Raw genomic sequence first — 24,645 nt, forward strand, 5'->3', positions numbered from 1 at the left:
AGAAAACCCTGGATCTGAAGGATTGGAGCAATTCACTTCCATCTGGTGCTTGCAGTTGGAAGCAACTGAGATGGTGAAGGGCATAGTGCCCATTTATATAGCCCTGAACTCAGTGTTCACAGACACTGAGGGGATGGGCAGGAGGGAGTGCCTGTGGCTCCAACAGACATTGCTTGGAGAAGGTTCCACTCCTAGGCAGCACTGGTCAGCACATTACCCACAAATGGGAATATACAGAGCTACATGAAGAATCCCAATTTATCCTGCTAGTTTATGAAAGTCTTACTACACGTCCACAGATCCATACTATAGGTTTTGTCCACCACTGGCAAGGCTAGCCATACTCCTTTTCTGTCTACACCACTGTCTGAATGAGACTTCCTTGTAGAGGACAGCCCCTATTCACAATTTCAGGGGATTAAACTTTGAAAAACAAACATTTGAAAAAGAAAAGTCCAAGCAGCCAGTCTGAGCCTGTTGGGTCTGAATGCAAAACAAAGGTCTTAAATCAGAAGATTGATTCCATAAACACAGAATAATCAGTAGACTGGATGTTAGACTGACTGAATCTGAAAAAAAAACAAAAAAAGCCCAAGGCCTCTTGGGTCAGCAAAGGGTGTTTGATATCACTAAAGCCCTTTCTAAACCTTTTGGATGGCCCTGTAGGCAAGGCAGAGCAAAAAAACACATTCAACAACCTGGTTGGCCATATCTGAGACAGGCTCTCCCATTGCATCACCTTTTTCTGGAAGGGTACTAGACAGCACTCTGGGACCTTGGTATTGGTCTGGGGAGCAAAACGCTCTATTGTGTCCCAATTCTTGAGTCGGGCAGCAGACACCTAGGAGTGTCCACCTATAAGGGATGACTTCACTTGCTGTATTCTCTGGGGATTGAGCCAGTCCACTGCACTGTTTGACCTTCCCTTTACATGTAAAACATCAAATGCAATTCTTCCACCAATATAAACAGAAGGTCTGAACCTGATGCTATGAGAGTTTAGGACACATGGTTTGATGGAACACACTCCCCAGCTGGTCAAGCTGGCCTCCAGCTCAATTACCACTCTGGAAGCTCACTGATGAGAAAACAATTGGAGACTCTGCTGTCCTAGTTTCCACCAAATGAAGTTAGCCTTACCTTGCCAGTGATGGACAGAAATGGTTCCACTTACATCTTCCAGTCTACACTGTGGAGGCATCATATGGATGTGTGGACCTAGACTTGATAAATACCTATTTTCCTATGAATTAAATGCTAAAGGATAGATGATCTAACAATGGCAGCTCAACTAACATGCCCAATATTTCTGGTTTTGGGGCACTCACTTGCAAAGTATTAGTCTTACCTTGTTGCTGTTGGAAAGTTTGGAGATGGCACTGCACACTTCTTGGGCGAGGCGATAGTCTTCAATTACCTTCTCATCTAGACCAGTCGTCACCAGAACATCGAGGTTACTGCCCACAATCTCCGGCTTTCCCCTTAGTGGCAGTGGTCAGGGGGAAAATACATGCAATTAAGTAGGGTTGCTCTTGAAAGCTTACATCAAATATGTGAAAACAGCCAAAGTTTACCTTGTGCCCCAGGGAAGAGTGGAGATGTGAGCCTGAGGAAACAGCTGCCAACTGACATCAGCTGAGAGACAGTAAACCAAATTCCAGGGGGGTGGGGTATTACATATGCTCTGGTGGGGGGCCAGCAGCATCGCAACAGGTCAACTGGACAATCCATCACTTTAGCTTAAACAATGTTGCAAACATCTTCTCCCCCTCAAGAGCAGAGAAGATGTTTTGGGTAATGAAAGGAGAAGCAGCAGCAGATGACATCATTCTTACAGGAGGAGAAATCCAGCAGCTCAGGGTAGTTCTGCTCCCTCCTCCCCTATTCAATAGCTTCCCCCATCTGCACAATGCAGCTGTAACTAGGTATCCAGAACTGTAGTATAACATACCATAGAAAAGGGAAGGTAGCCTAGCTTAGAACACAGGGAATTCAGTATCAAGTTAACAACTGAGAGAACCTGGGGCTGGTGGGGGACAATATTTTGATGTCTAATTCAGGTATTCATTTCTGAATGATCTATTTCTGCAGAAATCAGGGTCCTTGCCACAGAATCTAGAGCCAGAAGCTGCAGCCCACAAACGTGTATATAAAATCAACTCTGGGAAGACTCCTTGCTGTCACAGGATCAGTACTGATACAGAAAGACCTGAACTATGAGCTCACCGTGCCATCATCCCCAGCAGCATGACAGCAGCACAGCGCTCCAGTGCTGAACACTGTGATTTCTCAGTGAACTGCTCCCAGAGCAGGTGGACCACAGGTGGCTTTATTTCATCTTTCTGCATAAACTCTGAGATCTGGAGAGAGAAAGGGGACAACAACTAGGGATGCAAGAATACAGCAAGTGGGACAGGTTTCATACCCTCATGAAGAGATCTTATTGGGATGGCTAGATTACTGTGATGTGATGGGGTATACAAACCCCACACTGAAGAACAAGGGAGCTTCCCAAATGACCAGTGCCTAAAGGCCCTTCCCTGAGGGAAGGGAGAGACAGATTCTGACGCACACTAAGAGGGAATTATTCCTGTCTGTCTATTTCTTATTAGCGCAGTTTATTTGAGTTAATTCCACTTACTTTTTGTTCATGGACTATTCAGGAAGAAGAGAGACCTTAAAGCAGCCTGTCCAGAGGCCACGGTCACCACAGAAGCAGAGCAGCCTTTGGTACAGGGGCAGACAAACTTTCTGGCCTGAGGGCCACATCGGGTTTCCAAAATTGTACAGAGGACCAGTTAGGGGAGGCTGTGCCTCCCAAAACAGCCAGATGTGGCATAGCCCAGCCCCACTCCCTATCCAACCCCTCCTGCTTCTCACCCCCGACAGCCTCTCTGAGACTCCTGCCCCATCCAACCCCCTCATTCCCTGTCCCCTGACCACACCTGGAACCCCTGCCTGACTGTTCCCCACCACCCCATCCAATCACCCCCCTGGACCCCTGCCACCATTCAAACCCCATTCCCTGCCCTCTGACTGCCCCGACCCCTAGCCACACCCCTGCCCCCAACCACCACCCCAAACTCCCCTGTCTTCTCTCTCCAACCCCCTCTGCTCCCTGACTGTGCTGCCTGGAGCACTGGTGGCTGGCAGCACTACAGCCACACTGTCTGGCTGGAGCCAGCGCAGCACAGAGCACCGGGTCAGGCCTCGGCTCTGTAGCTGCGCTGCCCCAGGAGCTTGCAGCCCACTGCCCAGAGCATTGTGCCAGTGCGAGTGAGCTGAGGCTGGGGGAAGGGGCCAGCCTCCCAAGGCAGGAGCTCAGGGGCTGAGGAGGAGAGTCCTATGGGCCGGATGTGGCCCATGGGCCATAGTTTGCCCACCTCTGCTTTGGCAGGATACACCCAGAGGGAAGAAAACTGCTATTCAAAGCCCAGCCACAAGGAGGCACCAGCAGCAAGTCAAACCCTTCACAGCGAGCAGGACAAAGGCTCAAAATCCTGGACAGAATCTGAAGCAGGGTGGGACTAGTACTTACTATTTCCCCTAAGCACTGAATGGTCCCTAGTGATGCATCTACCATGAGGAGGGAAAGAGACCGCACCAGACTCTCCGCCCTGGCCCTGTACAGGAGATAAGCAAACAAAAAGGCAATTTACATGCAACTACCTCCATGATCCAAATCCCACACACAGCAATCCAGTCCCTGAAGTGTAGTGTGCATGCGCCCCCTTCTCCCAGCAGGATGCATAAACATCTGGGAATAGGGAACCAAGAGATGCTCACATGAAAGCCACTCTCAGAACAGAAAAATATAAACACAGCAGCAAGGTTCAGAAAAAGCATTATGGAACTTGCAGTGATCTCATGAGGATGGGGCAAAACCATCTGTCTTAGGTCCCATTGAATGGAAAGAGATCCAGCAGCACAGTGCATCCTAGAACTGCACAAGTGTAGGTAAGGACTCAGAAGGAAAAGCATCTTTACGGACAGAATTACACGGGCAGCTGTGGGGAGCCCGCCCAGAGTTGCAGACCTTCCACCTGCCCTCGGCCAGGCAGGGACATGGCTGGGGCTGCTCTGAGTACCCCCCGACCCTACCAGGCAGGTGGAGAGTCTGCCACAGCTCCCCAGCTGGGCTCTACACTGGCCCGTCTGTCTGTCTCTTTCTCCCCCTTCCTCCCAGTGGAGCTGCCTAGGGGCTGCTCAGGCCCCCGGCCCCGGGCGGGTGGAGGGTCCACCATGGCTCCCCACAACTGCCTGCCTCTTACTGTGGCCAGGCTGTGGCTCCGAGGCACCATCCTCCCCAGCCGGAGCCGGGTCAGGGGGAGCCCCTGCCCCACAGGTCCTTGATCAGGGCAGGTGGAAGGATCCATGCTCCCCACAGCTGGCAGCATGTCTGTCCCTGACCCATCTCTGGTTGGGAAGAGGGGGTAGCTCAGAGCCACAGCCCAGCCACGGTAAGAGCTAGACAGACAGCTCTGAGGAGCTGCGGTGGACCCTCCACCTGCCCTGGGTGCGGGACCCGAGCAGCCCCCGAGCTCCTGCCCCTGCTCCCACATCCCTGACTGGGGCAGGTGGAAAGTCCGTGCCACAGTTCCTCACAGCTGCCTGCCCAGCTCTTACAGTCAGAGCCCTACACAAATACAAAAATTGTATCTGCATCCACACTTCTATCTGCAGAAATGGTCCGCAGATACCTGCGGATTTGCAGGGCTCTACTTATGACTCGCTGACCAAAAGTACCATTGCATTCACAGCCTACACACTACTGTAATAATCTTTGTAGAAAGTATGCCTTGTGAAGCATTTGAAGAATAAAACTCTGTTCAATAACACCATGGTGAAATGTATGTAGTAATATTATTTGTAAAGTCATGAATGATGGTCAAAACCACACAGCTATATTCTGAACAAAGAAGTGTGCATTAACCTGAATTTACAAACAAGTCATAACAGGCTCCTTGCGAGAGAAGAAACAGCAAGAGACAAAGCAAATATGCATTTCAGCGAACATAAGTGAGAAGAAAAAACATGGAGCTTCCTTCACTACCAGACTCCATGTTGCCTTCTTCGAATCAACTTTGTTTTGAGAGGTAACCCTCAGAAGAGCCCACCTCAAACGTTAACTGGACTATACAAAAAAAGGGCAGAAAACTCCAAGCTCTTTTTCTCACCTAAGAAGATAAAGAAAGCAACCCATGACTTGGGGGGTGGGGGGGAGGAGAGACAGAGAATCCTGGCCTGAGAATTTGGTCACCCATGTTGCTAGGAACATATGGTAAGGAAATTACCTTGAACCATGCCTAGCTTGTTAAGTTTTAAAACTACTAGAAAGTATTTTCATCTTTATTTCTTTTGTAACCATTTCTGACTTGGATTACCTCATACCTGAATTTACTTAAAAAGTTAGGGCTGACAATTAATCACAGTTTTAAAATCGCACTGTTAAATAGAATACCGATTGAGATTTATTAAATATTTTGGATGTTTTTCTACATTTTCATATATATTGTATTAACTGAAATCAAAGTGTATATTATTACAAATATTTGCATGGTAAACAAATAGTATTTTTTCAATTCTCCTCATACAAGTACTATAGGTCAATCTCGGTCATGAAAGTGCAACTTACAAATGTAGTTTTTTTTAAAAAACGTAACTGCACTCAAACAAAACAGTGTTTAAACTTTAAAAGCCTACAAGTCCACTCACTCCTAGTTCTTGTTCAGCCAAATCACTAAGACAAAAACAAGTTTCTTTACATTTATGGGAGATACTGCTGATTGCTTCTTATTTACAATGTCACTTGAAAGTGAATACAGGCATTCGCATGGTACTGTTGTAGCTGGCATTGCAAGGTATTTATGTGCCAGATATGCTAAACATTCCTATGCCCATTCATGCTTTGGCCACCATTCCAGAGGACGAGGCTCCTTTAAATAAATAAATAAATAAATAAATAAATAAATAAAAATTTGTAACTGAACTCCTTGGGGAGAACTGTATGTCCCCTGCTCTGTTTTACCTGCATTCTGCCATATACAGTAACTTCTCACTTAACTTCACCCTGGTTAACATTGTTTCATTGCTGATCAATTAGAGAACATGCTTGTTTAAAGTTGTGCAATGCTCCCTTATAACTCTGTTTGGCAGCCTCCTGCTTTGTCCACTGCTTGCAGAAACAACAGCCCGTTGGAGCTACCTGGTAGGGGCTTGGAATCAGGATGGACTAGTAGCCCCTCCCTCGCCCAAGTTTCCAGTGCAGCAGCCACCCAACAGGCTATCAATTGCTGGGCAGTTCAGCTGTCCCTCCCCCCATTGCCCTGTGCTGATCTTGCCTCCTGCTTGCTCTGAGGAGTGGGGAAGGAGGGGGTGCTAATGTCAGCATGTCCTCTTCCCCAGCTCCTTTACCCCATCTCCACAGAAGTAAGGGGGAAGGGAGAGGGAGGAGGAAAAAAGAGACACACAACAGGGCTCAGGACTGAGGAGGCTTGCTGGAAGCAGCTGGTGTCTCAACTTGCTGATCTACTTACAAAGGCAGTGTACTCAGAGTGTGGTCAGCATACTTAAAGGGGCATTGCCCCTTTCTCACACACATGGTGTGTGACTCTGTCTCTCTCTGTCATGCTGTATCTCCTCCATTCATTTGTACTGCCTTGTAGAGTGTGAGGCTGCATAACAACGTGTTAACCCTGAGGGGTCAGCCAAGTGCTAGTTCATCATTTAGCAGTAAGGCATTCCCTGGGAAATATCCCACCCTTGACTCCACCACCTCAGCCACACTTCACAATCATCCTAACCTCCTGGATTAGCTTAACATTGCTTCACTTTAAGTAGCATTTTTCAGGAACATAACTACAATGTTAAGGGAGAAATTACTGTATTTCATGTTACAGTAGCCTCAGATGATGGCCCAGCACACATTGTTCATTTTAATAACACTTTCACAAAATGCAAAGAAGGTACCAATGTGAGATTTCTAAAGACAGATACAGCACCTGACCCAAGGTTTACGAATCTGAAGTGCCTTCCAAAATCTGACAGGGACCAAGGTGTGGAGCATGCTTTCAGAAGTCTTAAAAGAGCAACACTTCGATCCAGAAACTACAGAACCTGAACTACCAAAGGGGGAAAAAAAAAAAAAAAAAAAAGAAAACCACCCAACCTTCTGCTAGTGACATCTAACTCAGATCATGAAAATGAACGTGTATCGGTCTGCACTGCTTTGGATTGTTATCCAGCAGAACCCATCAGCATGGACACATGTACCCTGGAATGGTGGTTGAAGCATGAAGGGACATATGAATCTTCAGTGTACGTAAATATCTGTGACGCTGGCTACAAGAGAACCATGAGAATGCCTGTTCTCACTTTCAGGTGATATTGTAAACAAGAAGCGGGTAGCATTATCTTGTTCAGAATTGGCTGAACAAGAAGTAGGACTGAGTGGACTTGTAGGCTCTATAGTTTTACATGGCTTTTATTTTTGAGTACAGTTGTATGTGTAAAAAACTGCAAAAAACCCACCTACTTTTAAGTTGCACTGTCACACAAAGACTGCACTACAGTACTTGTATGAGGTGAATTGAAAAATACTATCATTTTTACAGTGCAAATATTTGTAATAAAAATATACACTTTGATTTAAATTAAAAAAACATACAATATATGAAAATGTAAAAAACATCCAAAATATTTAATACATTTCAATTGGTATTCTATTGTTTAACAGGGGGATTAAAACTGTGATTAAAAAAATTAATCACGATTAATTTTGAGTTAATTGCGTAACTGTGATCGACAGCCCTAGTTGTAATTGAAATCAATACATTTGAAAATGTAGAATAAAACATCCAAAAATAAATAGTATTCTATTATTGTTTAACAGTGCAATTAATTGTGCAATCAATTTTTTAAATTGCTTGACAGCTCTACTTAAAATCCTATCTTCTTCAATCTAAATCAATCCAGTGTTTCATAACTCCAGTTAAAGTAGCAAACCTTTATAGGGACAACGGACCTTTAATATCTGAACTGCACAGGGGAGGGCTGGACCATGCAGAACACATGTTTTCAGGACTGGGAATGGGTTGGGGACAGCTAGCAAGTAGTAACCAATGTTGGTGGAAGCCAGAGCGTGACTGGAGTGTTGCCGACTGGCTGCTGGTCCAGGGCTGCAGCTATACGCAGACACGCAGGGTGCAACCTGCATGTTGGCAAGTTGTTTGTGAGTGGCTCAGCTTGACAGCTACAACAGCAAAGCATTGCAAGGCACTCAAAGATGGAGGGCAGGCAATGACAACCCCTCAGTGGTCTGGATTGCACCCCAGAACTTCACTCACACAGCCCCCCCCCCCCCCCCCCCCCCCCCCCCCCCGCAGCTCAGCGCCCACTAGCATTTCAGCTCAGTATGAAGTTTGACCACTGTTCATACTCCACTTTCAACAGCACCTCCTGGGAGATATAGCCTCTGATTTGGGGGTTCCATACCTTTCCGAGTCCCCACTGGGGCTTAGGTAGAGCCTCCTGTAGGCGCTTAGCACTGTTTCTCTAATACCTGGCTCCTTAGACCATATAAGAGGAAGCATCCTTTGGACTCCCTGCAGTGCCTGGGGGACACCAAACTGCGAGACTGTCACAAAGAACTCAATGGCCTCCTGCACCACTGGGGAGAGGAGAGAGAGAGAGAGAGAGATGTCAGTTCAGCTTTATGCAGTCCCGGCCAGAGACATCATTCAGAAATAAATTATGTACCCATTGTTCTTCCAGCACACCCATAACCCACATACAAAAAAGCTCTCTCCATACACACACACACACACACACACACACACACACACCCCTCTTCCCCTGTGGAGCAGAGACGTGGCTGCTACAGCACTTTCAGCAGTGTCCAGTGTCCCAAAAAGATGACACATACACCCTCCCAAAAAAACAGAACCAAACACCCTGCATTTGATTATGAATTGAGAACATGTTTCCAGAGCCATGGCTTGCAATTTTTGAACAGAAGCATTTTGAAACAGATTATCCCCCCCCATAGCAAGTGATTTCAAGCAGCTACTATTTCTTCCCTACTGCAGCTACTGAGCAGCATGCCTGCCAGACACACACTGTTGTACAAGAAAATAGTATAACTGATCCAGTTGTTCCATAGCCTCTTTTTCTACCAGCCTATAGGAGCCCCAGGCAGAGTACAATAAGAGCTTGACTGGCTCCATCAGAGAGCAAAGATGCTTCCTGTGGCCCCCCTGCTGCTGCCCAGCAAACCAGAAGAAAAAGGATGGCCGGAGGGGGAAGGGGCGCAGAAGGGGAAGAGGGAGAAGAGGATGATTTAAGGGAGGGAGGAGAAAGAAAGAAATAAGTAAGTATTTACAGCTTTCTGATTCTCCTCCCCACCTCTTACTCAGGTTTAGCACAGCCTGAGGTCTGTTCCAACATGAACCAGCTGGCTATTGCTCCCAGGGGCCATACACCAACTGTGATTAGCCGCAGCATAGCATGCACTTCCAGCCACTCTCCTCCTTGCTCTTCTGCACATCTGGGAACTGTTCAGCATGGCAACATGGAAGACAGATATGCTGGCTCTTTGTCTAGAGCAGGGAAACACCCAACAAGAGAGCTGCAGGGGGTGTCCACTACTTGAACATCACCCAAGCAGAAAAGGAGAACAGGGCAGAGAATCTGCCCCTAAGAATTGATTGTGGCCACCTGACATTTTGAAATATTTTCAGCCTTCAGGCTGAATTTTCTACATTTACCTAAAAAGCTTGCTGAGGCTTTTAGATACCAGCGGAAGCCCTTCTCCCCACAAGACTGCACTTTCCCCAAGATAACCCTTTTGACTGGTACTGTGAGGCCAATGTAAGCCATGTAGGCAAGCCCCCAAGGCACCTGTCCAGGCTACTCCAGTCCCAGCCTCTCCCACATATCCAAAATAAAGATTTCTCGTACACCAAGCTTAGGACCTGGAAATCTTAATGTGTAGGATGATCTGTGTCTACCCAACCTACCAGAGACAGAGCTTTCATACATCATCCTGCTGACCATGCTCAAGGCTTCAGTGATTTTCATGGAGAAGCTGTGGGCATCTTGCAGATACTGCACCAGCATCTCCTGCTTAACCAGCTCAGATGGTGGCTGCTCCTCTATTACATGGTCTTCATCCCCACTGCTATGCAAAGGTTGTTGGATATTGTTTTCCAGGTTGGAACCTACACAGCAAGAATAATAATCCATAAACAAATGCTAGAGGCCAGAAGAAACTGCTCTTTGATCAATATCCCTTCACTTCTGGTGACCTAAACCAAGAGCCCCTCTCTGAACAACAGCAGCTTAGCCAAGCAGTCAAAAAGGGAGATTCAGACCTAGAGCTGGATTCTCACTATACTGTCAGTGAAGTCTCACTACTATGGTCTGGCACAAAACAAGCAGAGACAGGGTTGAATAAAAGGGATATAAAGTGCTTCACCTCTACAGTATTGGTATCAATATAGCCCCAGGACAAGGAACTAGCAGGCTCAGAAAAGCTACCTGTGTAGAGTGTCCTCAGAATGCCCAGGATCATGGTTTCCTTGTCACCTTCCAACCCCGAACTGCTGGTGAAGGGCTCCATCCCATGGAAGTGGCGCACAGCCATCTCTGTTAGATGGATAGCATGCCTGGACAGAGATGATGCAAAAGAAGAAATCATCCACTGGGTAGGGAAGAGTATGTCAGTGAAGAAATCCATCACTCAGCTTTATCCTTGGACCTGTGGGACAGTAGCTCCTGCCAGTACCTCCAGCCTACTGTATACAGCAAAGCTCTTTCCACACAAGTCTTCAATCTCTCATATGGTGTTACCCTTCCCAGGGCTCAGACCTCACCTGACAATAGGATTACTTATGGAAGTTCCTAGGGTAACCCTCTTCCCCAGATTGAAGACCCCATCCGCTCAACTGTGGCCCATTGGAGGGTCTCCCACTCACTTGTAATTTAGCTTCCTCAGCAACTGGATGATGCGCTCAGCCGTATTCAGTGCAGTCTCCTCAACCTCTAGTGTCTCTTCCTCCTCTTCTCCTTGCAATGGGTGAAGGAGCTGATGTATAGTGGCCCTAAGCTCTGGCTGCATGGCCTCCCACTCCTCCTCTGGGGTAATTAGTGCCGCTATGAAAAGAAGGCAGAGGAAGGGAATGATACAGATATCTAGACCCATTATCCTAAAGTGAGAGAAACAGCTTAGACTGAGATGAGGTTAAGGTCCTGTATGCTCCTCTCTTGCACCCTTTGCTTACCCCTCCTAATCCTCCCTCTCCCTATGGAAAGCTTCTAATGCTTTAGGCCATGATCTAAGGCCACAGAATCTCAAATGGGTATGAGATTGGGGCAAGGCCAACACAGGTTGAATATGAGCAAGACAGGAGGTAGAATGAGAAGTGCACAGGAACTCCTGCTGAGAGGGCACAGTATATCCCCTAGGATGGGGGGTGGGGGGACAAAAAAAAAAAAAAAAAAAAAAAAAAAAAAGATTACCAGTTGTTGCTGTATGTTTGTCCCTCATTTCTTGCAGCTTCTGAATCTCTTTCTTGAGTGGCTCAGCCAAATCAGTGCAGCTTAGCTGGGGATGTGAGGGGAGAATGGGAATGTTTCACTCTAGTCTCCATTTTCTTAATTCTTAGGATCCTTCTTCCTTCCCCACAGCCTGCTTTCAGCTCCCACTTTAAGTACCTCAGGCCTGTAGAAGACACCTGCTTTTGGAAGCTGGAGTACCTGGTTCTAGTCCACTTCCCAGAACGGAGGCTGCAGTAGGTTGCCTGTCTGTGAAGCTAAACAGTTTGGGATGAAGTCTAAGTGAAGGATATCATGCTGTTGCACAATGATTTAGGGATGCAGTGAAGCAAGATCCCAAAGTCTGAACCAAGATCTCAAAGAAGAGTCCCCACGGCAGACTCAAATCAAACTGGGGCAGGTTTTCAGCAGAGTTAAGAGGCATACACCATGCCCCTGCATACATGCAAGCTGCACAAGGGGATGGAAAACCTAGATATTAGGGCACCTGGATATGAGAAAACGCAAGGAAGCCTCCAACCTGAGCCACAACCAAAGACTGGTGACCACTCTCTCCCTGGGGGCTCCTGCCCCAGGGGAGGCACAGAAATTCCAGCATAGTACAAAGGGTTACCTTGCAGGAGAAGGGGTTGTTTGAGAGAAATGCAGCCAGCAGCTGGATGGCATTCTTAACCACTGTTACTGATTTGTCTTGGAGACGGCCCACAGCTAGAGACACCACAACCTGGAACCGAGCCAAGGGCAGGGCCTGCAGCAAAAAGCAGATTGAAGAGGTTACCCAGAAGCCCTGGAGAAATTAGATGCAATCTTTCATTCCTCACTCTGGGAAGGGTCTGCAGCCAAGTTTCCTCAGAGCCCAGCAAGACACCTGATGTTCTCCCTCACTCCTCCGTTCACAGGAGAGCAGTTCGAAACCAACCCCCCAAATCTCCTCACACAGAGATTCACCTTCCTCTGGACAATCCGGGTGAAGAGCTGCAGCACACGGCTGCGCACAAACCCACTGACATCACATAAATGGGCCTGCAGTGTATCCAGGAACTGGTCCCGAGTACCCCTTGCAGCTTCCTCTAGCTGATCTCCACTCAGGACCTGCAGCAACATCTCTGCCATGGCTGTCAGGATGGCATTTCTCATCACATAGCTCTGAAGAGAGAAAATGACTTCATTATACTGGGAGCGAAGGCAGGGCATATTCCTGTAGACCCCATCCAACTAGGACTCATGCTAAGACAGCAAGGATGGTCCAGTGCTTATAGCACCTAACCTGATTTGGGAAACCCAAATTTAATTCCCTGCTCCATCACAGAATTCCTGTGTGACAACAAGCAAGTGTAGCTGAGCCAGGAGGCTGTGTCTCCCAGCCCTCCTATGCACCTAAGTCTGCAGCACCCTATCCATGGAATGAGTTTCATTTGTGGACTTTGAGAATGACTTAAGAAACTTTGTATTTGGTTATGAGCTGAAGGTAAGCCACACCCTGCAGCTTAAACAGAAGCAAATCAGGTTCCTTATTATGGGAAGCACCACTTCCCCCACAGTCCCAAAATAGCTACTGTTCTTTTCCCAATGCATTTTCTCAGCAGCTCCCCTATTGGCCAAATGCTGCATCATGATGAGGAAAGACAGAAGTTCTGGCTGCTCTATTGGCCAGGGTTGGCAATTTCCCGGGAAAAACTAGTTTAGGACAGGATGCTGTAAATACCATCTTAAACCTGGGTTAAATTAGGAAAAATAATTGCATCCCCTTCCAGCAGGTACAAAACAAAATCTTTTCAAACTTTGAATATATCCATTCGAAAAAAAATACAAAAAGCCCCCCTGAGGAATAGGCTCCGTCAAATCCACTGCATCAAAGTTGGTCTTCTGCTACAGAATGCTGTAAGGCCAAATGGACTTGGGTGGTAGTCTGCAATTTTGCATGCTTCTGATTCCTTAATGTTTCAACCCTGCATCACTGTCAATTCCACATCAAATGTTTTCAACGTTTGTTAATATAATATTGAAAAACCGAAATGAGTCATAACACGTATAACTTTGTTTAGAAAATACTGAACTGGAAAGTATAGACATTCTGATGTTCGCTATTATAAATTACATATGAGTATTATGCCCACTGAAGTTTTACTTTTTATTTGTACAAACCTAAATAATCTACAAATCTATTGCCATATGTAACCGTAACTTGAATATGTAACTAACCTAAGTGGAATGTGACATGCTAATGAAAGTTTTTAAAATAGAAAATGCCTTAAACTGGTACAAGCCATGATTTTACCTGGTAAAAACCACCTCTGGCAAATACCCATGCCATCCCTGCTATTGGCTGTGGGAGCCCCAGGGGGAGCCACATAGATTAGCTGGCTCTGCCTTAGCCTAGCAAAGGATTGGTATTTCTCTCCACATAGGCATCCAGGAGAAGGAGGGGTGGGGGTGGGGGGGGGAAGCACAAAGCAGGGAACCAAGAGCCAGTTCTCTCCCCCACCCCAATTTTCTGCTGTTGGATATTACCTATGCTGGGGGAATTCTCAGCATGGTACTTTCTGCAGTGGTTCCTGCTCCGTTTGCATCACCGGAGCATGTAGGATATGGAGCAAGGCAGAGAATCTGCCTCAGAATATTGATTGCAACTCCTTGATCTTTGTGATATACACTCACTCAATCTTCAGGCCAAAAGACTGGACACCACTATGGTACACATTCCTTTCCCGGGATATGTTGTGCTTTGCCCCTTCCCAAGCAGTACCTCTTCATCCAAGTGATGCAGGAGGACACTCATGTTTGACAGCACAATCGCTGGGATTTGTTCAGCCAGTTCTGAGAGAAAAGCAGCATAACCCTTCACTCCGGAAGCATCCCGAGTCAGATCCTGTGGACATTTCTGGCCAATCTCCCTGCATAAAGAAAAAGAGTCAGTGCCCAAGGTTGCCAGGGATGGATAGAGCAGGGGCTTGGTGAGTTTCTCACCTCAGCAGCTCTCCCACCATGCTCTTCATGCCATACTCCGTGGCCCACAGGCTCACAGCCCTCGCAAACACTGGGGCTACATGTTCAAAGTGCTGCAGCATCTGTGTGATCTTCAGAGTTGCACCTGCCAAACCACAGAAGGGGGAGGGGGAAAGGGGTCAGGTGATATACAAGGGAATCCCACATCAGGGAGGGTAGGTGACAGACTCACTGAGCATGTGGTCATAGTGAGTCAGAGCCACAGCAAGCAGATGCATTACTGCCTCCCGCATGGCCCGATGCTTCTGGTGGCTGATGCTGGGCTTCTCCAAAATGCGGTAACAGCTGCCAGTCACTAGGCTGAGAGGAAAATAGGGAGTGATGAGACCTGACACTGCAATCTGACACTCCCCCTACCCCCCTAAGAGATCTGAACTGGTGGAGCCTTTAAAAAAGTTTCCACCTCCTCACTGTTACCTTGGCTCCAACTTCCCAGTGTCCTAAGCAATGACTAAGGCCCTGTGTAAAGAATTTCATGGACTGCATTAAAAAAAACCCAACCAAAACAAAAAACCCATGAAATTAGCCCAATGCCATGATTTTTCCCAACAGCAGGGAGACACTTCTACCTTCCCACTGAGGCTGCAGCTGTTCATGAACTAATGGGCCAATTCCATTCTGGGAAGCAGAGGAATCTCAACACATGGCACCAGGTGGTCTGGCTCAGCCCACCCAGCCCAATTCACTCCTACCCTAGGCCATCATTGCTGCTTCTTGTCTAGCCAGCAGGGAAAGGGGGTGGCACTGAGAACACCTCTCTCATGTGGGGGGGGCGGGGGGGAAGAGAGGGGAGGGGAGATGGGACACCACAGCAGTATGAAAAGGGTGGGGAAAAAAAAAAAAAAAAAGATTTTTTTCCTCAGGGCCTTAGCAGTGAGGTGTCCATGCTCATAGATCCCTCAGAATCATAGAATATCAGGGTTGGAAGGGACCTCCGGAGGTCATCTAGTCCAACCCCCTGCTCAAAGCAGGACCAATCCCCAACCTTTTTTTTTTTGCCCCAGATCCCTAGATGACCCCCTCAAGGACTGAACTCACAATCCTGGGTTTAGCAGGCCAATGCTCAAACCACAGAGCTACCCCTCCCGTCCAGCACTGGTTCCCAAACTTTTTCCTTGGTTCAGTCTTAGCCTGTTCTCCCAAATTTCTTTTCAAACTCTTTACTCCCCTAAAGGTTCACATCCTATAGATTGCCTTTGAATGAGGTGCAACAAACTGATTTACCTAGCCATCTATCCTCTTACAAGTCAGCCCTTCCAAAAATCTCCCACATACAGCTCACACCCTGCAGCCATTCCATCGTCTTCCTCTCCCCAGCATTCTCTTGAACCTTTACCTGATGAACTCCTCCTCCATCACCAAACCACACCACAGTCGACGGAGGTTCAGTTGCAGCAGCTGTGTCAGCAGATGTATGAGTGGCTGCCTCTCTTCCTCCCAGCAGAAGCCTGAGCCCGTGGTGCGGTTCTTCTTGCTCTGAGGAGATTATGGGTATTCACATCAGGCAGCAAATCCTTTTAAAGCTGGGGGCGACACTCAAGCTTTACAGTAATGAAACCCTTGTCCCAAACCCGCCGGGAGCCAAAGGGCTACACCAAATGGAAGCAGTTGCTTCCCTCTAATACATGGAGGGGAAGAGGTATGTGCTTGGGAGGAAATGCTGGTATACTGGAACTGCAACAAAGGCAGACACAGAAGTGGGAGGCAGCACAGAGAACAGTCTGAGCATTTAGAGATCAGTGGAGCACTACATGCTGTGATATGTCCTGTCTCCTGAAGCTGCTGCCCACAAGCATTTCTTAGAGGTGCATGTACCACAGCCTGGCTTTCCTCATGTCATTTTGGCCTGCCCAGTATCCATATGGGAAATTCCAACTATGGTACTGAACTGATGTTACAGTCACCTGAGGGGACATCAATGTGTAAGAACAAAGTTGCAAAGCTTTTATGAAAATGGAGATGCATAATCCACCCCCACGCTCACATACATACCTTCCCACTGGGATCTAGCCCTGCCAAGCCACTCTTGCAGGAGTCTATTTCAAAGGCCTCTACTAGATGTATCAGTACATAGCAGTTCATTTTAAGAGCATTGAGGTGAGTGGTGCGGTCTGAAGGGTTCAGGTCAAGATTATCCAAGATGGAGGAGAGGTCACTGGAGTGACGGGACACCACTGCAAGGAGGTGAGAAGGCATAGGCATCACTACCCATACACACCAAAGCACCCACTTCCCTTGTAACAAACTCACAGCAGCCATCAGATTACCAAAGAACTGTGCTCATGCCTCACCAGCCATAATTTGGGCTACACCCTGTGACCCAGGACCCAGAGATGCTAAGTTCACCCTGTCCCCATCCCCTGCCCAGCTCCTAGGACCACTTGCTAGGGGCTGGGATATAGCCAGCCAGGAATGAAATGGGACTTCCTGTCGGTCTGCCCTTACAGCAAACACACACAACTCTGCATTGCCTGCCAAGATTACAGACCTGTATCAGGGATGAGTGAGGGTGCAGCCCAGCCAATGGGGTCACATTTGCCTTTATATCATCATAAAGCTGCAGGGAGGAAGCAAATATCGCACTATCCCCTCCACAAGGGGAGAAGGATCCTCACACCTACCTTTCACCATCAGCTCAAGGGCATCCTCCTTGACTGCAGCATTTATGGACCGGAAGTGGCTGTGAGGCAGACAACAGATGATAAAATACAGGATGACCATTGGCACTAGGCCTAGTTCAAGGCTGTCACACAAGAGTCTTCAGGAGCAACTCTAGACTTGTCTTCTAAACCTAGTCCTCTCCCAACCTGCCCACATTTGTGACTAGAGGGATCAATTTATGAGACGGTTCAAATACGTTCTGCAGAGAGTTTCCCTGGAGAATTTGAAGATAAAAGAACTAATCTAACTCATTGATGGGTTTACCTGTAACTTCTCAGAAAATTCTGTACTCCAAATGCATGTGCTAGAGTTTTGGGAGGATACACTATATTCCTCCTCAGGTAACAGACTGAGCACCTACATTAAGAGTGAAACTTAGTATAGTGCATCAGCACCTCCAAGACAGGCCTCTACACAAAGATTTCATAGAAGAACATTTTAAAATGTTAAAAACAAAACGTAAACAGAGTGGATCTAGGTGAGCAATCAGAATTTATTACTGAAGCTTATTAATTAGCAAATACCACTTCACTTTTGAGTACCAAATACTTAGCTATGGTCTGGAAATGCAAATTATTTGAATTAGTGAGAGAGTCTGATACTGTACTAAACACAAAAAGTTACAAAAAAGACAAAGGCAATGCAAGAAGTTATAATATGGTAACTAAGGCCTTGTCGAGACTTGGCCAAAAACTAGGACACCATTATATACACCCCTTATTGACGTTGCTATGCCAGCAAAAGTTTTGTAGACCTCTATTAGTACAAATCAATAGATGTTTTCCTACTACCAATTATGGAAACTGCAAGATAAGCTGACATAAGGCTGAGAGTGAAAAATTGCTTATTATAGAATTCACATACATAAATCACCCTCCAACGCTATTTAACAACCAGACAAACCAAATTTTTATCCTGTAATAAAACTTATAAAAACAGCTCTAACGCATACATCCATATCAAAAGGTATCCGTTCTGTCCGGATGTTGAATGGGGAGGTGAAGGGGGGAAGAATGGCCTACCTAAAATATTTGTGAGATAGGAAATCTGTGTTTCCTGCCCAGCTGTAACATTCCCTTCCCTCCAGCAACTCTCAGTTTCCAGCTCCACCACAGCTTAACGCCCTCTCCTTCCCGAGATAGCGTCTGCAGTAACCAGTTAAACAGTCAATGCTTATGTTATCACATCACTAACTAGTATCCCAGTGGGATCACCGCAGGGTGGGGACGGATTCATGCCACTCTCAGCACCGGGCCCTACTGCGCTCAGGAAGAGGAGGCATCTATAAAGGGACCCAGCCAGGGCCTATCCCCATCTGGATACCTCTGCAGATACATCCAGGACTCTGTTCTCCTGAAGCCTCGCTGGAGCAAGAACAGCAGTGCCCACTACCACTGATCACCATCACCCCTGAAGCCCATGACCAAGCCACTCCCTCCCACTCCTGCAGTGCGGGGTATACTCACTGGAGTAGACTGTAGAGGGTGTCGAAGTGCTGCAGGATGGCTAGTGGCCCCTGCACTTGGAACGCCCCCCGGAATTCTGAAGAGACAGGGAGACACAATTAACACAATATTGCCAACTGCAAGGGATCAAAAATCATGAATCAAGTGCCAAAGCCATGAGATTGGCCCCACAAAAATCAAGAGATTTAAACAAACAAAAACCAAAAAGCTATCAAACTTTTTTTTTTTAGCCTTGTGACTTTTTAACTCCCCTCCACTCTTTTGGCTGTGTGAGATAATTTCAGGATGAAAAGACAGCCTTTAATGGACACAAAATGAACACCCCCTCTCTGGCTGCTCAGATGAAGACTCCATTTATCTTCTCCTTACCCCTAAGATAGACAATGGATGATTGTTCCCTTATTACTGTGTGGACTTCTCCTGTCACCTGCCTTGCTGCCTGAAGTGTTCTCCCCCGCCACCCCTTCTCCGGGTCCAACAGCATCAAGTCTCTGGCTCGCTGGTCACCCTGGGGCTTCTTTTCTGCTTGGATGTCAAGTAGAGGAGAAGTCCCAAGGCACTGGGAGAAGTTAAGTGTTGCTGCAGGGCTCAGGACCCCAGATCCAGTAGCAACATTTTCCCAACTCCCCGCTCTACTGATTTCTGCTGCTCCCGGACCCTATTTCACTACTACAGGACCATCCAAGAAGCACATGCCAATCCTCCCTAATTTTCAGTAATCCTGTCAATTTTTTACATGTCTTTACTAGGGCTGTTGACTAACTGCAGTTAACTCACGCAATTAACTAAAAAAAAAATTAATCATGATTAATCGCAGTTTTAATCACACAGATAAACAATAGAATCCTAATTGAAATTTATTAAATATTTTGGATGCTTTTCTACATTTTCAAATGTATTGACTTCAGTTACAACACAAAATATACAGTGCCCACTTTATATTTTTATTACAAATATTTGCACTGTAAAAAAATCAATTCATCTCATACAAGTTCTGTAGTGCACTCTCTTTATCCTGAAAGTGCAACTTATAAATGTAGATTTTTTGTTTGTTACATAACTGCACTCAGAAATGAAAGTGTAAAACTTTAGAGCCTACAAGTCCACTCAGTCCTACTTCTTGTTCAGCCAATCGCTCAGACAAACAAGTTTGTTTACATTTGCAGGAGATAATGCTGCCCACTTCTTATTTACAATGTCACCTGAAAGTGACATTAAGTGTTCACATGGCACTTCTGTATCTGGCATTGCAAGGTATTTACATGTCAAATATGCTAAACATTCGTATGCCCTTCATGCTTCGGCCACCATTCCAGAGGACATGCTTGCATGCTGATGACGCTCGTTTAAAGAAAGTGTCAATTAAATTTGTGACTGAACTCCTTGGGGGAGAACTGTATGCCTCCTGGTCTGTTTTACGCACATTCTGCCATATAATTCATGTTATAGCAGTCTCGGATGATGACCCAGCACGTGTTGCTCATTTTAAGAACACTTTCACTGCAGATTTGACAAAACACCATTAACAAGTGCTGCAACTTATCTTCTTGGACCCTCACTGTGCAGTCTATAGGGAAGGAAAAGCTTGAGGAGGTAGTGATGGCAGAGGAGGAGAAAGGGAACGTGACATAAAAGGGAGAAGGGGGGGGGGGGATCATCCCTGGAAGGAGGTACAGGCCTGAGACTGACCAAACTGATTAAGGACCCTAGGTGATGTATGAGGGTAGCTTTCCCAGGTCTGATCCTCCCCTTCTCCATTTGTGGGTGGGTGTCAGGGGCACAACAGGGATGGGACATCCCAACTCTCTGCTTCTCATAAACAGGGAGGGGAAGAGGAAAGCTCTCCAAACAAGCTCCCTAATTTTTTTCACAAACATTTCTAGATGTCTCAGAGCAAGACTGGCATCTCTACATGAAATCAAGTACCCACCCTCTGCCCCAGTACTTGCCCCCCTCACCCTCCCCACCAACCGTTCAGCCTCTGCTGCCCCTCACTATCTCTGGCTCCTGCACCGCACATTGGCAGCCACATCGCTCGCGGGCTGGCTTCAACTCACTCAAAAACAGTGAAAACAATGAGTAGTCCTTTTGGCACCTTAGAGCAGAGGTCTCAAACTCAAATGATTACAAGGGCCACATGAAGATAAGTGCATTGGCCCGAGGGCCACATCACTGACACCTCCATCCTCACTGCCCCTGCCCCCACTCCACCCTTTCCATGAGGCCCTGCCTCTTCCCAATCCTACGCTGCCCCTTCCCTGTCACCAGGGGGTACAGCAGGGGTTCAGGGCAGGGAGTTGGGTGCAGGAGGGGGCTCAGGGCAGGGAGTTGGGGTGCAAGAAGGGTACAGGGTGCAAGTTCCAGCCCAGCGCCACTTACCAAGAGCAGCTCTGGGGTGGCAGCAGTGCGCATCGGGGACAGGGCAGGCTCCTGGCCCCGCACCACTCCAGGAAGCGGCCGGAACCATGGCCCCTGGAAGAGCAGGGGTGGGCACGGGGCTCCATTGCTGCTCCTCCAGGTACCTACCACGAAGCTCCCATTGGCCGCGGTTCCCTGTTCCCACCAATGGGAGCTGCAGGGGAGGGGCGGTACCTTGAAGTGAGACTGCCTCCTCCCCTCCGGCCTGAAGGGTTGTGCTGCCAGCTGCTTAACGGAGCGGTGCGGGGCTTGCAGTGCCACTGGGGGCAATCCCACAGCTGAATCAGTTTGCTCACCCCTGGCCTGGAGGTGAGCAGAGGAGCGGGCGAGGGGGGGCTTGGTAGGCCATGTGTTTGAGACCCCTGCCATAGAGCCTAACAAATTTATTTGGGCATATGCATTTGTGAGCTATAACTCACTTCATCAGATGCATGGAGTGAAAAATACAGTAAGCAAGTATAAATATACAGCACATGAAAAGATGGGAGTTGCCTTACCAGGGTGTGTGTGGGGTGGGGACAGTGATAACACCAATTCAATTAGGGTGGATGTGGCCCATTCTCAACAGTTGACAAGACGGTGTGGCTATCAGAGGGAAAATTATTTTTTATAATGATCCGGAGGGCATTTGCTGGCACATGATGGCATATATCACATTGGTAGATGATAGAATATCAAGGTTGGAAGGGACCTCAGGAAGTCATCTAGTCCATCTACAGCCAAGCCCTAAGATAACACCTACAGGATCTCTATCAATACCCACCTGGGGAAGTGAAGAAACAGAATGACAGAGCCAGAAGGGTACCCAAAAGTCATCTACTACAGGACAGGCCCCAACAAAGTAACAGAACACCACTAGCCCCACAGACACCCCCCAACTAAAACCTCTCCAACGCATCATGAAGGATGATCCCTCACTCTCACAGACATTGCAAGCCAGGCCAGTCCTCGCTTACAAACAGCCCCCCAACCTGAAGCAAATACCAGCAACAACAACAAGAAACTAACACAGGAACCAATCCCAGCAGCAAACCCCATTGCCAACTCTCTCCGCATAGCTATTCAAGGGACACTATCATAGGACCTAACCACATCATCCATACCATAGGGAGCAAGTTCACCTGCACAGCTACCAATGTTATACATGCCATCATGTGCCAGCAATACCCCTCTGCCATGTACATTGGCCAAACGAGAGTCTCTATCCAAAAGAATAAATGGACACAAATCAGACATCAAGAATGGTAACATATAAAAACCAGTAGAACACGTCAATCTCTCTGGACACTCAACAAGAGACTTAAAAGTGGCAATTCTTCAACAAAACAACTTCAAAGAGAAACTGCAGAACTAGAATTAATTTGCAAACTTGACACCATCAAATCCGGCCTGAATAAACACTGGATAACTGGGTCACTACAAAAAATCATTTTCCCTCTCACATTCACACCTTCTTGTCAACTGTTGGGAATGGGCCACATCTACCCTAATGGGACTGGTGTCATTACCACTGACACACACCCCCGCCCCCCTCCAGACAGAGTAAGGGAACTTCCACCTTTCCATGGGCTCTTTATATCTGCTTATTGGTCAGCCTGACTCCCAGACGCCGCGGGACGGTAGGGAGATGGCGCCCATTTTGCTGGCTTCAGCCCCATTAGCAGCCATGGGCGGAGTGGCGCCCATTTTGAATAAGGGAACAGCCGTTTTCACGAGATCGGGAAAAACATCCGCAAAATTGCCAGAGTCACAATCACACCGCGCGAGGCGGCACCGCTAGTAACCGCGGGGGGCGGGGGAGCCGCGCCTCTTACCCGCCAGCTGCGCAGCAACCTGGGCCGGGGCCAGCACCTCCTGCACCACGTACTGCGCGGGGCCCCCGCTACGGAGCAGGTCGGCCGGGGCCAGGGGCAGGTGGAACTCCCAGCGGAGCGGCGAGGACGGCATCTCCTGGCTGCCGGGGAACAGACACGACGTGAGCAACGGCAGCGGCCTGGCTCCACCAGCCCGCGCGCCTGGCCAGCCAACGCGGCCGGTCCGCCTCGGAACGCTCACACCGCGCAGGCAAACGCTACAACCGCTAGCTTCAGCCTATCAGCGCCCGCGGAACGCCAGGGAGCCAATCACAGCCCAGACCGCTCTCTTCACCTCCGTCCAATTACCCACGTACAAGCCCGGCCATCTCTGAACGGCCGGGTTGGCGCCAACTCCTCCCGTATTCGAATCACAACCGCCTCCTTCTTACCAGCGCCAATCAGGGGGCGGCTGGAACACAACAACCAATCAGACACCAGGGGCTCCCTCCACCTCTCAGTTCCCGGCCGCCCAAGCGCCGGTCCGTGGCCCCGGTTGGGGTGGGGCTGAATCCCTGGAGCCCAGGTTCATTGTCAGCCTGTGGGGGAGCGGGCGTCCGGGGCAGCAGCCACCGTTGGTTTGGTCTGGACCTGTGGGCGGGAGCAGGGGCACTGGGGCGCGCCAAGACAGGCCGCGCGGGAAGCGGTGCATTCTGGGAAGCCGCCGCCAGTTAAGATGGCTCTGTCCGGGTGGGGTGCGCGCTGCCGCTGAGGTCTCCGGTCCAGTCGGGCCGCCGTGGCTCCTGCGGGGAGCGTAGGTCCGGCCGTGCTGCCCTTGCCGCCCGGGCTGCCCCGGTGACCTTTGCTCTGTCTTTGCAGGGGGCACAATGGGGACTCCGCTGCAGCTGGCAAGATGGGGCCTCTTGGGCCGTAGCCTCTCCCTGGTCCGGACCGCGAGGAGCCTCCACTGTGGTGAGCGGGGCGGGGTTCGCGCCCAGACCTTGTGGTGCCCTCCCGGCCAGGCACGGGCGACCGGCAGGATCAGGCCCTTTCCCTGATAATCTCGTTCTTCAGCTGTCTTCTCCCTTTCAAGGGGTCTCCAGCTGGATCCATGTGAAGGTGCCCCCTGAACCTAAAGAGGTTGATCGCTGGACAGAGAAACGAGCCTTATTTGGGGTCTATGACAATATAGGAATTCTAGGTAAGTAACCAACCGTGGGTCTGAGGATATCATGGAAGAAGGGAAAGTAACTGGAACTCCAAATTGGGGGGAGTCAGGAGAGTAGAGGTTAGTCCTACTCTGGGGCTGGGGAAAATTTTAATGGTGTCAGAATTAATTGAGGTTGATGGGACCTGGGGGTAACCTTTCTGCTACCCTGCCTGTTACTGCCTCTGTTTCCCACTTACCCCTTCCTCCTCAGGAGATTTCCAGGTTCACCCCAAGGACTTGATCACAGGGCCCAGCTGGTTGCGAGGCTGGCGGGGAAATGAGCTACAGAGATGCATCCGCAAGAAGCAAATTGTAGGTCACCGAATGTTTGATCAGGATTACAAGAACCTTAACAAAAGGATCAAGTTCCTGTACAGACGTTTCAACCGCACTGGAAAACACCGCTAGGAGCAGACCTGTGAGAACTAGCCATGTGCATCCTGGAAGCGATGGCATCCTGGGTGTAACGGGTTTAGCACCTGGAGCTGTGCACATATGGGGGTGTTGTAAAATCATAATAAACGGAGTTGCTCTTCTA

At 48.3% G+C, this 24,645-nt stretch overlaps 2 protein-coding genes and 1 non-coding gene across 7 annotated transcripts in view; 1 reads left to right on the forward strand and 2 right to left on the reverse strand.

Moving 5' to 3' along the window:
• NCAPD2 (non-SMC condensin I complex subunit D2) overlaps nucleotides 1-23,134 on the reverse strand; it is a 76,061-nt gene extending 52,927 nt beyond the window's left edge. For 2 of the 3 annotated variants that reach the window (XR_007772185.1, XM_050937050.1), the window contains exons 1-18: nucleotides 22,919-23,134; nucleotides 18,687-18,762; nucleotides 17,181-17,239; nucleotides 16,552-16,733; nucleotides 15,896-16,035; nucleotides 14,732-14,859; nucleotides 14,521-14,644; nucleotides 14,300-14,447; nucleotides 12,502-12,699; nucleotides 12,167-12,301; nucleotides 11,518-11,602; nucleotides 10,974-11,151; nucleotides 10,537-10,664; nucleotides 10,017-10,217; nucleotides 8,494-8,668; nucleotides 3,539-3,623; nucleotides 2,227-2,360; nucleotides 1,349-1,481 (exon numbers count right to left, since the gene is read on the reverse strand). Coding sequence is in view for 2 of the 3 variants with exons in the window: in XM_050937050.1 (XP_050793007.1) it covers nucleotides 1,349-1,481; nucleotides 2,227-2,360; nucleotides 3,539-3,623; nucleotides 8,494-8,668; nucleotides 10,017-10,217; nucleotides 10,537-10,664; nucleotides 10,974-11,151; nucleotides 11,518-11,602; nucleotides 12,167-12,301; nucleotides 12,502-12,699; nucleotides 14,300-14,447; nucleotides 14,521-14,644; nucleotides 14,732-14,859; nucleotides 15,896-16,035; nucleotides 16,552-16,733; nucleotides 17,181-17,239; nucleotides 18,687-18,762; nucleotides 22,919-23,051 (2,442 nt within the window). In the remaining variant the exon portion in view is untranslated. The remainder of the gene's footprint in view (nucleotides 1-1,348; nucleotides 1,482-2,226; nucleotides 2,361-3,538; nucleotides 3,624-8,493; nucleotides 8,669-10,016; nucleotides 10,218-10,536; nucleotides 10,665-10,973; nucleotides 11,152-11,517; nucleotides 11,603-12,166; nucleotides 12,302-12,501; nucleotides 12,700-14,299; nucleotides 14,448-14,520; nucleotides 14,645-14,731; nucleotides 14,860-15,895; nucleotides 16,036-16,551; nucleotides 16,734-17,180; nucleotides 17,240-18,686; nucleotides 18,763-22,918) is intronic. The other variant, XM_050937049.1, reaches the window with a different exon arrangement.
• Nucleotides 16,813-17,117, reverse strand: LOC127043388 (small nucleolar RNA U85). Its single transcript, XR_007772247.1, has one exon. It is a non-coding gene; the product is annotated as a small nucleolar RNA U85 (small nucleolar RNA).
• A 286-nt stretch (nucleotides 23,135-23,420) lies between the features above and the next one.
• Nucleotides 23,421-24,645, forward strand: MRPL51 (mitochondrial ribosomal protein L51). 3 transcript variants are annotated; one of them, XM_050937053.1, is made up of 4 exons: nucleotides 23,421-23,439; nucleotides 23,777-23,869; nucleotides 23,991-24,098; nucleotides 24,319-24,645. In XM_050937053.1, exons 2-4 carry the CDS (start codon nucleotides 23,785-23,787, stop codon nucleotides 24,513-24,515), a joined length of 390 nt encoding a protein of 129 aa, XP_050793010.1. In that variant the 5' UTR covers nucleotides 23,421-23,439; nucleotides 23,777-23,784; the 3' UTR covers nucleotides 24,516-24,645. The 3 variants fall into 3 exon arrangements, with proteins under 3 accessions (XP_050793010.1, XP_050793009.1, XP_050793008.1); XM_050937052.1 differs by lacking the exon at nucleotides 23,421-23,439 and adding an exon at nucleotides 23,459-23,483; XM_050937051.1 differs by lacking the exon at nucleotides 23,421-23,439 and adding an exon at nucleotides 23,598-23,652.

Source organism: Gopherus flavomarginatus, chromosome 1, assembly GCF_025201925.1.
Source record: "Gopherus flavomarginatus isolate rGopFla2 chromosome 1, rGopFla2.mat.asm, whole genome shotgun sequence".
Lineage (NCBI taxonomy): Eukaryota > Metazoa > Chordata > Testudines > Testudinidae > Gopherus > Gopherus flavomarginatus.